The following is a 14240-nucleotide window of genomic DNA, read 5'->3' as shown; positions in this document are numbered from 1 at the left end:
ATCACAGCAGGAGAATTCCTAAAATACCAGTCTTTGAGGCAGAACAACAACAAAACCTCCTGAAGGGTTGCCAACCTCCAGGTGGGATCTGAAGATCTCCTGGAATTAAAACTGATCTGCAGTTGACAGAGATCTGTCCCCTTGGAATAAATGGCTGCTTTGGAGGGAGGACTCTATGGCATTATATCTGGCTGAGGCCCCTCCGCTCCCACAAACCCTGCCCTTCCCAGGTTCCATCCCCCAAATCTTCAGGAATTGCCTAACCTAGCTCCTCCTGTGTCCTTTTGATGAAAAGCAGCCACTGGCTTACTCCTGAAAGCAATCTGTGCACGTGGCTGAGTCCCGAGGCTGATGGCCTATCCCAAAATACTCTTCTGAAAAAAAAATGCTGTAAGACGCAACATCTCCACGTGGCTACAGGGTGTACATTGAGCATTCAAAGGTTCCAGAGAGTGACACTTCAGCTGAACCCCTCCTTTCTATTCTGTCCCCTTTCCTTCAAGTGTTTCCTTACCGCTCCTTGGTACAGCTCAACTTCCCGGTCAGTGAAGTAGGGCATCTGTTTAAAGGGGTTGACGGAGATCAAGACTGGTCCGATATAAGTCTGAGCATCGCTTGTTAAGGCTCATAGTCAAGTCATCCTTATAACAAAAGTTGGTAATTGCTATAGAGCTGTAACTACACCAATGATTGATTATTTTTTTAAAGGACCTTCTAAAAACTCTCAAGAAGTTGGAGCACCGGGGAGAAAATGCAGGGGGAATGTCGGATGAGGGAGGGGAGAGTGGAGAAAACTCATGCATGGAATCAAATGACCCTACATTCACAGGGGCGATGAAAGGAACATGGAGAAGCCTCATCCTATGGAAGCAGTGGGAATTTAGATCTCTGTGAAGGAAGGAGGAGGAGGAGGAGGAGGAAGAGGGTTGGTTTTTATATGCCGACTTTCTCTACCACTTAAGGAAGAATCAAACAAGCTTACAATCACCTTCCCTTCCCCTCCCCACAACAGACACCCTGTGAGGTGGGTGGGGCTGAGAGAGCTCTAAGAGATCTGTGACTAGCCCAAGGTCACCCAGCTGGCTTCATGTGTCGAAGTGGGGAAACAAATCCAGTTCACCAGATTAGCCTCCGCCGCTCATGTGGAGAAGTGGGGAATCAAACCCGGTTCTCCAGGTCAGAGTCCACCGCTCCAAACCACCGCTCTTAACCACTACACCACTCAGTCTTTATTCAAAAGGGGTACAATTCCATATAGCCCACCCTCCAAAGCCGTCATTTTCTCCAGGGGAACTGATACCTGTTGTATGGAGATCGGTGGTAATTCCAGGCGATCTCCAAGCCACACCTGGGGGCTGGCAACTAAACCACCCCAACCTAAACAGGTGAAAGAGAATGAGGGGGAACTGTTGAGATATTTTTGGTAAAATGTGTGTGTATGTGAGTGTGTGGGTGAGATAATGTTGACTCACTCCTGAAATGCAGAAGTATTTCCCAGCTGCAACAGACATCGGGAAGAAGGGGTGTATTTAAAGAAGAATTAAAAGGAAGATACATTTCCGGTTTGCGTATATTTTTGTTCTCCAAAGCAAAAGAATATGACCGCTCTGGATGAGCCAGCTCCATCATAGTCAAGGATCAACGTGACCCTCAGCGAAATACTTAACCTTGTAAGGAGCTACGTGAAAAACTGCTGATCCCGCCGGATCCACAAGCGACATCAGCTTCTCTGACGTGTGGTACTTGTGCAAAAGAAATATCTATGCCGGGGGTCCTCAACATTTTTGAACCTGTGGGCACCTTTGGAATTCTGACTAGGAGTGGCAGGAGCAGCCAGAAAACGGCTACCACAGGAGATCACGCCAACCAGAAAATGGCCCGTACAAGAGGTGAAGCCAACCACAACATGTCAGAGAATGAAGTTATGTGTAACTCACACAGTAATGCTTCAGCATTTCAGACAGAAGCTCTGTTTAACAGGATGCCTTTTAAAACAAGTATATTATTTAAAAACATTTTCTTGCATGGACAGGTTATCTTCAAAAAGGGCAAGAGTCCAGTAGCACCTTAAAGACTAACACAAATATTTTCTGGTAGGGTATGAGCTTTCGTGAGCCACAGCTCACTTCTTCAGGTATCTGAAGAAGTGAGCTGTGGCTCATACCCTACCAGAAAATATTTTTGTTAGTCTTTAAGGTGCTACTGGACTCTTGCCCTTTTTGACTACTGCAAACAGACTAACACGGCTACCCACTGTAGGTTATCTTCAGTTACACAGTGAAGATGTTTGTACTGTAGTTAGGTTTGCCAGGTCCCTCTTCGCCACCTGTGGGAGGTTTCTGGGGCATAACCTGAGGAGGGTGAGGATTGGGGAGGGACGTCAGTGCCATAGAGTCCAATTGCCGAAGCGACCATTTTCTTCAGGGGAACTGATCTTTATCGGCTGGAGATCAGTTGTAATAGCAGGAGATCTCCAGTTAGTACCTGGAGGTTGGCAACCCTAGCTGTAGTGGCTCAGAGCATCTGCTTAGCATGCAGAAGGTCCCAGGTTCAATCCCTGGCATCTCCCGGTTCAGGGTGTAGGTGATGTGAGGGTTGCCTTGATTGAGTTCCACCTCCAGGTACTAGGTGGAGATCGCTCGCTATTACAACTGATCTCCAGCCGACAGAGACCAGTTCACCTAGAGAAAATGGCCGCTTTGGCAATTGGACTCTATGGCATTGAAGGACCTCCCCAAACCCCACCCTCCTCAGGCTCTGCCCCCAAAATCTCCTGCTGGTGGCGAAGAGAGACCTGGCCACCCTATATGAAATACTTCCACCTGAGACCCTGGAGAGTCGCTTCCAGTCTGAGTAGACAATACTGACTGTGATGGACCAAACTGCCTGACTCAGTATGAAGCAGCTTATGTATAGGTGCTTCCGAGGAACATTTTTAAAAACTGGCGAAGCTAATCAGATCTCCAATGGCCAATCAGAAGACCTTCTGGGTAAAAGCCAAGCCCACTTTCTTAAAACACTTGGTGAGCATTAAGGTGTCAGTGGGTGCCCTGGTACACAAAGCGTTCCTTCATTAAATGTCTGCATCAGGTGGCTTTGGAAAACAGGGGCGTCCGGCAAGTGAAAAAGCTGGCAACCCCATTTCTTTCTTTTTCCTACATGGGTGTCGATGTCATTGTTGGCATTCTGAATTTCTTTCTTTCTTTCTTTCTTTCTTTCTTTCTTTCTTTCTTTCTTTCTTTCTTTCTTTCTTTCTTTCTTTCTTTCTTTCTTTCTTTCTTTCTTCTTCTTTCTCTCTCTTCTCTCTTTCTCTCTTTCTCTCTTTCTCTCTTCTCTCTCTCTCTTTCTCTCTTTCTCTCTTTCTCTCTCTCTTTCTTTCTTGGCATTATGCACGATGCATCATTTATAGCATTAAAATAGCATTAAAAATTATCAGGAAGGACTTGCCTGGAGAATTTCGCACCAGTAGGGTTGCCAGGTGCCTGTTAATTACCTGCCAATTTACAGGCCTGCCTGCTGCCCCTCAGCTGGCCAGCAAGGGGAACAGTCTACAATAATGTCCCTTCCAAGATAAGCCAGGAAGTGACAGGGATGCTCTAGCACAGTGATGGCGAACCTTTTAGAGACCGAGTGCCCAAACTGCAACCCAAAACCCACTTATTTATCGCCAAGTGCCAATACAGCAATTTAACCTGAATACTGGACATTATTGCTAGGGTTGCCAGGTCTCCAGCCACCACCTGGAGGTTGGCAGCCCTAGTAGGGGAAGGGGGAGAGATGGAGAAAGGAAGGAACTGGGAGAGGAAAGAGAATGAAGGAACTGGGGAAGGAAGGAAGGAAGGAAGGAAGGAAGGAAGGAAGGGGGGAGGGACAGAGAAAGAAAGAGAGAAAGAAAGAAAGAAAAAGAAAGAAAGAGAAAGAAAGAAAGAAAGGAAGAGAGGAAGGAAGGTAGGAAGGAAGGTAGGAAGGAACTGGAAAAGGAAAGAGAAGGAAGGAACTGGGGAAGAAAGGATGTAAGGAAGGAAGGAAGTGTCCTGGGTCGGGCCTCAAGCCCCACCCAGGACTTGCTCCAGGATGCACACCCGTAGTTCTCCCCCCCCCTTACCGGCAGCTCTGGGGAGGCGGCGAGGCGACGGCGCGGGACGGCGGAGACTTTGGGCCCCGGCGCGGTGGCATTGGGCACCTGCTGTCGGGGGCAGGGGAGGAGGGGGCGGCGAGAGCGAGGGCGAGCGCGCCAACACTTGCGACCCCGCCAGCCTGCGGGCGACCTTAGGGGGTGGGGAGGGAGAAGGCAGAGGCCATGCAGCCACGCCTAAGCCGGAGGACTCGAGGGTGGCTCCGGCTACCCCACAAGCTTACCGCAGGAGTCAGGGACGAGCGCGATCGGGGGAGAGGGGGAGGACGGCGGGAGATGGCAGGCCTTTCTCCGGCGGACACGTGGCTGTTGAGGGGCCGCCTGGCCCTCCACGAGCACCCGGAGGAGGAGGAGGAGGCAGGCGAAAACAGCAGGGGGAGAGGCGCCTGAGGAGGAGGACTATGGTGGTGGCAGCCTGAAGCTGGACTGCTGGGAGCCGCCTGAGGGGGACGAGGAGGAGGAAGGCCGTGAGGAGAAGCTGCTGCTGGAGCCTAGAGGAGGAGGCCCCGCCTCGTTGCTGCTGGCCTCCCCGCCGCCTATCAGCTGTTGCAGGGCAAGAGGGGGGGAAGAGGAAGAAGCCAGCCGCGTGCATGCAAGGCAGGAAGCTGACCCGCCGACGCATGCACGGTGGGGGGGGGGGAGCTCAGCTGAGAGAGGGAGGGGCACAGACGACCCAGGAGGCCTTTTGGAGCTCACCCACGCGTGCCGGCGAAGAGGGCTACGCGTGCCGGAAGTGGCACGCGTGCCATAGGTTCGCCAACACGGCTCTAGCACGTCCCTCAAAAAAATTCTATGGGAACATAGAGATTTTGGAGGAATATGCTAGCATGTCCCCATAACTTCTGGGTTTGACGGGGACGCTCTAGCACATTCTTCCAAGAACTTTATGCTTTCCATAGAGGTTTTTTTTTTTTAAGTGATGTGCTAAAATGGGCTTTCTCCAGAGCTTGCTTTGACGCTATACCTTCTGCCGGTTTAGATGGAAGCTTTCAACATTTGCCTGTGGAGCAAAGGTGCAGCCCACGTTCGCCCACTGCAAGCTGAATCAATTTCGCATATAGTACTGCATTGTGAATTGTACTCTGGTGTTAGAACAAGTACTATTTCCCCTCTGCTAACTCTGTTTAAGCATCTGAACTATTTTTTGGGGGGTGGTTTACGGAGTTAGACCTGATTAAATAATTACTTGGAGATAAGGAGGCTTCAGTAATGGCAAAATTATGTTATCAAGCTATTAAGAAGAGCATCACTCTAATAAGAAAAGTGGTGAGCTAACGATTATACCTATATGTCCACACAATTTATTCACAGCAGATACATAGTTATCCTTAGGCTTTTTAACTAATCAGGGTATGTATTTAGCTCACGAGTGTATACAATTCCTTGAAGTATTTGAAAGGCTGTCACAGGAGGGCAGGGAGCTGTTCCTGTTGGCAGCTGAGTATAGGACTCACAATAATGGGTTTAAATTGCGGGCGGAAAGGACCCGGCTGGATATTAGGAAACACATTTTTACAGTAAGAGTTGTTCGACAGTGGAATCAGCTGCCTAGGGAGGTGGTGAGCTCCCCCTCTCTGGCAGTCTTTAAGCAGAGGCTGGACAAGCACTTGTCAGGGATGCTCTACGTTGATCCTGCATTAAGCAGGGGGTTGGACTAGATGGCCTCTATAGCCCCTTCCCACTCTAGGATTCTATGATTCTATTGTGGAACACTGATTGTATTTTATATTTGTGCTGGTCTTTGACTGTAACAGTAAACATTATTATTTCTGATGTGCTAGAGCGTCCCAGTCACTTCTGGGTTTACCCTGGAAGGGACATTATTGCATGCTCACTGCGCGCTCGCAAATCGCCCTCCCACCAAAGCTCCCGCCAATGGCAAGGGGGGACCTGGCAACCCTACACACCAGGGAGAAGCAAAAACGACATGTCAATTTTTCAAGTTGAAATGGCAGGTCTGCGAAAGCTGGTGGCCTCTGGTAAGGACCTCCGGGCGTGGGTGGACAGATGGAGAGTTCACCTCTGAAGGTGTAGCCTTTTTCGTGCTCAGGAAACGGAAGGCAAGAGACAAATATTTGCCATCGAAACTGGCCTACAATGATGGCAAACATCTCAGCACTCAGCTGGGCCATCCAAATTAGGAAAGGATGAGGTCAGAGGAAGAGTTGAGACGAAGATCGCCACAAACCACAAGCGCACTGAACGGAAGCACAATGAGCTGGGAGCATGAAGCAAGATCGAGGCTATTCCTGTCCGACTGTCAGCTTGTTACCATTGTAGCCGTAAAGAGGGGGGGAAAAGAGAACTTGAAGCTCACAAACAAACCTGGGGGAGGGATTTAAATGCCAGATGTAGAAACAACGAATGCCCTCCACGGTCACAAGGAGAACCTAAGGAGAAGCCTCCTGACTCAGAGCGAAATTCTAACCCAGCATCCTGTTTCCATTGGTGGGCAGGAAGATATTTCTGGAAAGTTCACTAGTAGGACATGGAGGCTGAATCCCTCCTCTTTTGTTTGACACCAGCATTTGCTATTTAGAGGTATGCTGCCTCTGAATAGAGGGGTTCCATTTAGCTTTCTTGGCTGATTGCTATTGTTAGACCTATAAGAACATAAGAAAGGCCCTGCTGGATCAGACCAAGGCCCATTAAGTCCAGCAGTCTGTTCACATGGTGGCCAACCAGGTGCCTCTTGGAAGTCCACAAACAAGACGACTGCAGCAGCACCATCCTGCCTGTGTTCCACAGCACCTAATATAATAGGCATGCTCCTCTAATACTCTGACCTATCTTTTATGGATCTATCTATCTGTCTGTCCATCTATATATCTGTATCTATATCTATCTATCTCTATACAGACAGAGATCTAAATAAGCAGCTGTCACCATGTTTTGTGGCAACGAATTCCATATTTAATTGTGGGTTGCATGAAGAAATTACTTCCTTCAACTGTTGCCAATCAATGTAATGGTTTACATTTACGCACAATCCATATACTAATAGGGAAGTTGGCCAAATCTGAGGATACTTAAATCCTGTGACGGGTGCTGTGAAGGGGCAAGACAGATCTTTCTGCAAACCTGAAAAGGGCCCCAGGTTTGCAGAAAAATGTGAAATCTTAAAAAAATACATTGCGGGGGGTGTTTAAAAAAACCCCAAAATGATAAAAAGAGCACCTGTATCTTTAAGCAAAAGATTCAATCATAAATATAGCTGAAGATGGGAGGCAAATAAAAGGTGGGTTGGTGAATGGCTGAGGAGAGGAGGAGGCAGGGAAAGGAAAGAGGGTGTGAGTTGCCAGGAGGAGGGAAAGAGGAAATAGTGTGGGGAGGGGGATACACAGCCAGGACCACACAACTGGGCCATAGTTTTCTTAGGCAGAGGTGGCTAGGAGGTAGGGTTGCCAACCTCCAGGTGGTGACTGGAGATCTTTTGCTATTACAACTGATCTCCAGCCGATAAGAGAACCTGGAGAAAATAGCTCCCCTCCCCAAACCCTGCCCTCCTCAGGCTCTGCCCCAAAAACCTCCTACCGGTGACGAAGAGGGACCTGGCAACCCTACTGGGAGGGGAGAAGGAAAGCTTAAGACAGAGATTCAGATAAAGGTAAGTTGGCTATTGAGTGGGAAGGAGATAGGGTTGCCAACTTGAGGTTAGGAAATTCCTAGAGATTTAGGGTGTGGCGCCTGGGGACGGTGGGGTTTGGGGTGGGGGAGGGACCTCAGAGGTGTATAATGCCATAGACTCCAAAGCAGGCATTTCCTCCAGGGGAACTAGGGTTGTTGTCAGTCTGAGCCTGGAAACTGGCGGAAGGGGTGATGGAAGGTGACACGATGTGGGACATTGTTCTCCCCAGAGTGATGATGTAACTAGACGGCTGGTTGGGGCCAGCTATCAGGAGTGTGCAACCTGAACGCTTCAGCAATTGCTAGGGTTGCCAGGTCCCTCTTTGCCACCGGCGGGAGGTTTTTGGGGCAGAGCCTGAGGAGAGTGGGGTTTGGGGAGGGGAGGGATTTCAGTGCCAGAGAGTCCTTTTCTCCAGCCCTTTTCTCCAGGTGAAATGAGCTCTATTGCCTGGAAATTAAATCACAAGGAGAGGCCCTCCTGAGTTTCCCACTGACCAAAGGAACTAGTCTGGTGGGTACATGAGAGAGGGCTTTTTCGGTGGCAGCCCCGTGGTTATGGAACAGCCTCCCCAAGGAGGTTCTGCAGCCAGGTCTCTTAAACTCTCTTCTTTTCTTAAGGCTTGGCTTCCTGTCCTGAAAACCTCCAGACTAACAAAGACTACAGTCCACAATAGCCATGCGGATTAGCTTTGGATTTCACATGTTAACAGATCACTTCAGGATGCAATGGTTCCATATTAACATACCACACCCTCATTAGCACATTCTCTTGATACTTACAGGACAATGATTAGCACATTACCTTTGATACTTTTTGCAGGACAATGACTCAGCTCAAACCCAACCCCCTTCTGACTATATATTACTCTTCCTACACACTTGACCCTGAGAGACACTGTCCTTCAGTGTTACTCCTCTGAAGATGCCTGCCACAGCTGCTGGCGAAATGTCAGGAAAGAAAATACCAAGACCACGGTCTCACAGCCCGGATAACCTACAAGAACCAATGAACTCTGACCGTGAAAGCCTTCGACAATATTTTAATAAAATATCTTTAAAAAAAATTTTTTTTATCTGAGCCTCAGCCCTCCCCGCCTGAAGTATGCCAGCAATATTTTGGGCCTACCTTACAGGACTGTTTTCAAATATTGCTGACTCTGAAGAGTTTTGGATGTTCCAGCATGACCAGGATTTTCAGTGCATTTTTTTTTAAAGGATACAAAGATATAATCGTCCATGAAACGCTTCTTCAGGTTTTCGACAATGGCATCTTCATTGATTTTGGAGAGAAGGACCATGTCGTCCACCCCGCTCTGTTTGACGTTGTGGCTCTGCCAATGGAATCGTTCCTTGCTACCCTGTGGCGAGGCAGCGGAGAGAAAGCGAAAACTGATCCGTAAGAAATGGAGAACTTGAATATTGAGTCAGTGTGGGGGCTATGGGGTGGTGGGAAGGCTCCGAGGCAACTGTCTTCTGAAGAGGGTCAGGGTGGTGTAGTGGTTAAGAGTCTTGGACTAGTATCTGGGACACCCGGGTTCGAATCCCTGCTCGTGCCATGGAAGCTTGCGGGGTGACCTTGGGCCAGTCATACCTTCTCAGCCTAACCGACCTCGCAGGTAGGGTTGCCAGCTCCAGGTTGGGAAATACCTGGCTATTTTGGGGGTGGAGCCTGAGGATGGTGGGGTTTCTGCAGTGGAGGGACGTCAATGGGGGTATAATTAGGGTTGCCAACCTCCAGGTTCTAGCTGGAGATCTCCTGCTATTACAACTGATCTCCAGCCAATAGAGATCAGTTCCCCTGGGGAAAATGGCCACTTTGGCAATTGGACTCTATGGCATTGAAGTCCCTCCCCTCCCTCTTCAGGATCCACCCCAAAAACCTCCCGCCGGAGGCAAAGAGGGACCTGGCAACCCTAGGTCTGTCTCGATTGTTCCTTAGAGTGATGCATGAGTTTTCCGTCCATTAGGGATGACCTCGCTGCCGGCTCTCACAAATCCCAGGACTTCCTGTTCCTCTGTTAACCCGATTCTTCCTTCTCCCCTGAGCTCAGCCTGGGTGAAATCCCTGTGCACAAGGCAAAGTGCGGGACACACAAGCTTGGTTTCTCTCACAGCCAGTTACAAAGCAGCGTGTAAAGAGGCGGCGATTCAAACGCTTCCTGCTTCCTCGGAGCTCTTTCGGAGCAAAAGGCTTTTTAAAACCGAGATAACGATTCTTTTTTTCCCAGTCAGGTTGCCTCAGCAGGTTCAAGGATGCTCTTTCCTCACGTAGAGCACCTTTCCACAAAATGTACCCGCACCAGGTAGGAATGACGGCTCTTAACAGGGTGGTTTTTTATTGGTTCCACCCCCATTTTCATTTTTTAAAAATTTGTATTTACTTGTTTTCTTATTTGTTCCACTGAAATAAGCTTTCTTCCCTAAGCTGACCCCCACCCCCCAAAAACCCCCTAAATAAATGGCAAATAAAATCCTGGCTAAAGTGACGTTCATATCCAGAGCCTCAAATTCCCGTCTGCGGGAAGAAGTGTTTCTCCCCCCCCCCACTTTTATACTGAGGCTTGCTCAGCCCCTCCCATCCAGAGGTGTTCCGGTGGCTCTGATTGGCTGACTTGGATTTGCCTGAGGCCTGAATCACAAGGATTGGTTCAGAGCCTTTAAGAGAGGCGGGACTTGTAAGGATGATTGCCACCGTAGCCCTAGCAGCCTGCCTTAAGAAAGATGTCAGCCGGAACAGTGCGGTGCTAGACTGCCTTCGAACATGGAGGTTCCATTTAGCTAGCGCGGTGTAGTGGTTCAGAGCGGGGCACTCTGGAGAACCGGGTTTGGTTCCCCACTCCTACACGTGAGCTGTGGACTCTAATCTGGTGAACCAGGTTGGTTTCCCCACTTCTGCACATGAAGCCTACCAACCTCTACGTAATGATTAGAAAGAAGACACCACTGTACTTATACCACATAGGTTTGGAAATCAGCACAGGGGCGAAGAAATATAGACTTACAGTGCAAAAACTTGTATTAATAGCTACAAGAAACAATAGTAAACTACATTGTACACAGACTAACATGTAATCTATACAATAAACTATCCTAGTGAATATATACAATTTCTCAGTGGAAAATCTCTATATCACTGGTTCCCAACCAGGGGTCCATGGACCCCCAGGGGTCTGCCAGAACTAAATTAAGGTCTGCGAAACAAAGTTATAAACCCATAATAAATTAATATTTTCAATTAAAAGTTCTCTATTATAAAATATATATTCAAATATTATTCTAAGTTTAATGTTTAACTAACAGTTATGATTAATTTTCAAATTCTCGGAATTTTTATTTTGAACCTTGGGGTCCCTGCACCGAACAAAAAAGTCCTAGTGGTCCCTGGTCAAAAAAAGGTTGGGAACCACTGCTCTATATGGACATGAATAGTTCAAACTTCATGTGAAGTGGTTCAACAAAGGAGTCCACATTGCATAAAACCGGAGACACAAGGGGATACGGCCATTTCGAATTCTTCACACAAGTTCTTCCTCAGTCCCTCTTGCGATCAATATTTATCCTTAATGTTAATTCACCATTTATAAAATTCCAGCTTCAATAGTCTCATGACTGCCATTCATCAATTCCGGAAAGTCAGCTAGTTCCACATAGGGATACATCAAGTGTAGCTTTAACTGAAACAGATAGGAATGATTTTGTCACACACACCGGCTAGCTAGTTACCTGTTAGCAAAAAAAAGAAGAAGAGTTGGTTTTTATATGCCGACTTTCTCTGCCACTTAAGGCAGAATCAAACCGGCTTACAATCACCTTCCCCTGCCCTCCCCACAACAGACACCCTGTGAGGTAGGTGGGGCGGAGAGAGCTGTGACTAGCCCAAGGTCACCCAGCTGGCTTCGTGTGTAGGAGTGGGGAAACCAATCCAGTTCACCAGATTAGCCTCCACCGCTCATGTGGAGGAGTGGGGAGACTCCACTGCTCCAAACCACCGCTCTTAACCACTACACCACGCTGGCTAGTACTGCTACACTTGATGTATCCCTATGTGGAACTAGCTGACTATCCGGAATTGATGAATGGCAGTCATGAGATATTGAAGCTGGAATTTTATTTTGATGAATGAACATTAAGGATAAATATTGTAAGTATGTTTGATATTTATATGTATATTTGTAATATTGTCAGACATGTATTAGAAACATCTGCATGAAATATTTTTGTGTATTAAGGATTACAAGAGGGACTGAGGAAGAACTTGTGTGAAGAATTCGAAATGGCCGTATCCCCCTTGTGTCTCTGGCTTTATGCAGTGAACTCTTTATGCAGGGACTCCTTGCTGAACCACTTCACATGAAGTTTGAACTATTCATGTCCATATAGAGATTGTTTCCACTGAGAAATTGTATATACTCATTAAGATAGTTTATTGTATAGATTACATGTTAGTCTGTGTACAATGTTGCTTGCTATTGTTTCATGTAGCTATTAATACAAGTTTTTGCACTGTAAGTCTATATTTCTTCGCCCCTGTGCTAACCTCTACGTAAAAGCTGGAGATCTCCTGCTATTACCACTGATCTCCAGCCGATAGAGGTCAGTTCCCCTGGAGGAAATGGCCACTTTGGCAATTGGACTCTATGGCACTGAAGTCCCTCTCCAAACCCCACCCTCCTCAGGCTCTGAGAATCAAACTCGGTTCTCCAGGTTGGAGTCTGCCACTCTTAACCACTACACCATGCTGGCCGTCTTGTGTAATCTGGACTGGTGTGAACTGGAGCCTGGAGAATGATCCAATGGCAGAATTTCTCTGAAGCTGATTGAACACATGAACACATGAAGCTGCCTTATACTGAATCGGACCGTCGGTCCATCAAAGTCAGTATTGTCCACTCTAACTGGCAGCGGCTCTCCAGGGTCTCAGGCGGAGGCCTTTCACAATACCTACTCGCCTAGTCCCTTTAACTGGAGATGCTGGGGATTGAACCTGGGACCTTCTGCATGCCAAGCAGATGCTCTACCACTGAGCCACAGCCCCTCCCCTAGTGAACAGCATGGTTGCTGCCAAAACTAGTAGTCAGCCATTGTTATCCTTTCATTTCTCATATCTTGTCTTGGAAATGAATCATTAAGTTACTGCAAAATAACCAGTTAGGAGTTCGTCTCCCTGGATGGCACCAAGCCTGGTCGACTCAGAGGCGGGAGCTCTTCAAGTTGTAGGTCCAGGTGTATGGGTACTTTCACTCACATTTGCCCTGGGGTATCTAGGGTTGCCAACTTCCAGGTACTAGCTGGAGATCTCCTGCTATTACAACTGATCTCTACCCTGAGGAGGGCAGGGTTTGAGGAGGGGAGGGACTTCAGACTCTCCAGCCAATAGAGATCAGTTCATCTGGAGAAAATGGCTGCTTTAGCAATTGGACTCTATGGCATTGAAGTCCTTCCCTTCCCCTCCCCAAACCCTGCCCTCCTTAGGATCCTCCCCAAAAGCCTCCCGTCAGTGGCGAAGAGGGACCTGGCAACCCTAGGTCTGTCTCGGTTGTTGCTTGGAATTACACATGAGTTTTCCGTCCATTAGAGATGACTTCGCTGCCAGCCCTCACAAATCCCGGGACTTCCCATTCCTCTGTTAACCCGATTCTTCCCTCTCCTCTGAGCTCAACCCGGGTGAAACCCCCATGCATAAGGCAAAGTGCGGGACTCACAAGCTTGGTTTCTCTCACAGCCAATTACAAAGCAGCATGCAAAGAGGCAGCGATTCAAATGCTTCTTGCTGCCTGCTTCCTCAGAGCTCTTTTTGAGCAGAAGAAAGACTTTTTAAAACCGAGGCTTGGATTTCTCCCTGCCCCCTTTCAGATTGCTCCATTTTTGTTCTTAAAATCTTTTTTTATGCAGTAATTGGGGTTTTTTTTGGGGGGGGTGTTTTTCTCACAGTAGGCTCTACAAAGTAAGCCAATTACAAAGCAGCATTTCAAGGGGCGGGGAGCTGGTTTGAGCTTGGAGACTATGCTGGTGCAGAGATTCCCAACAGGAAAGTGTGGGTCCAGCGAGCAACGAACCTCCGGTAAAACTCCCATGCATAAACGACCATAGTCTACACACACCCGTTTTTGTCTTACAGAGCTACCTTAGCTTCTACCACCCAGGGGCTTTAGAATGCCCCAGTTCAGAGAGCTGTTGCCATATCAAAAGAATGTACGTATTCCCAGATAGCCAACAGGGGCTTTGAACCCATGACTACAGCTGCAGACAGGGTAATTAGTTTGCTGGAGAACTCCCTCACTATGCTGCTCTAGGAGCGACGATAAATAAATCCTCAACTCTGGGAATACTGAAAGTTGAAGGTTTAACTCCCAGCAGCGGTTCTGTTTCTAAGCGACTGCCCTGTAATAATGTAAGGCTTAGTTTGACATCATGGAAGAAGAAGAAGAAGAAGAAGAAGAAGAAGAAGAAGAAGAAGAAGAAGAAGAAGAAGAAGAAG

General features: G+C 47.9%; 1 protein-coding gene across 1 annotated transcript in view; it reads right to left on the bottom strand.

Moving 5' to 3' along the window:
- Positions 1-14240, bottom strand: part of MYO1F (myosin IF) — a 70847-nt gene that overhangs the window by 46901 nt on the left and 9706 nt on the right. Inside the window, exons 2-3 of the mRNA XM_056867455.1 lie at positions 8983-9120; positions 515-604 (exon numbers count right to left, since the gene is read on the bottom strand). Coding sequence (XP_056723433.1) covers positions 515-604; positions 8983-9120 — 228 coding nt within the window. The remainder of the gene's footprint in view (positions 1-514; positions 605-8982; positions 9121-14240) is intronic.

This window comes from Euleptes europaea, chromosome 2, assembly GCF_029931775.1.
Source record: "Euleptes europaea isolate rEulEur1 chromosome 2, rEulEur1.hap1, whole genome shotgun sequence".
NCBI classification, from domain to species: Eukaryota; Metazoa; Chordata; class Lepidosauria; order Squamata; family Sphaerodactylidae; genus Euleptes; species Euleptes europaea.
The sequence above is the reverse complement of the archived record's forward strand: the minus strand, read 5'-3'. Positions and strand labels throughout refer to the sequence as shown.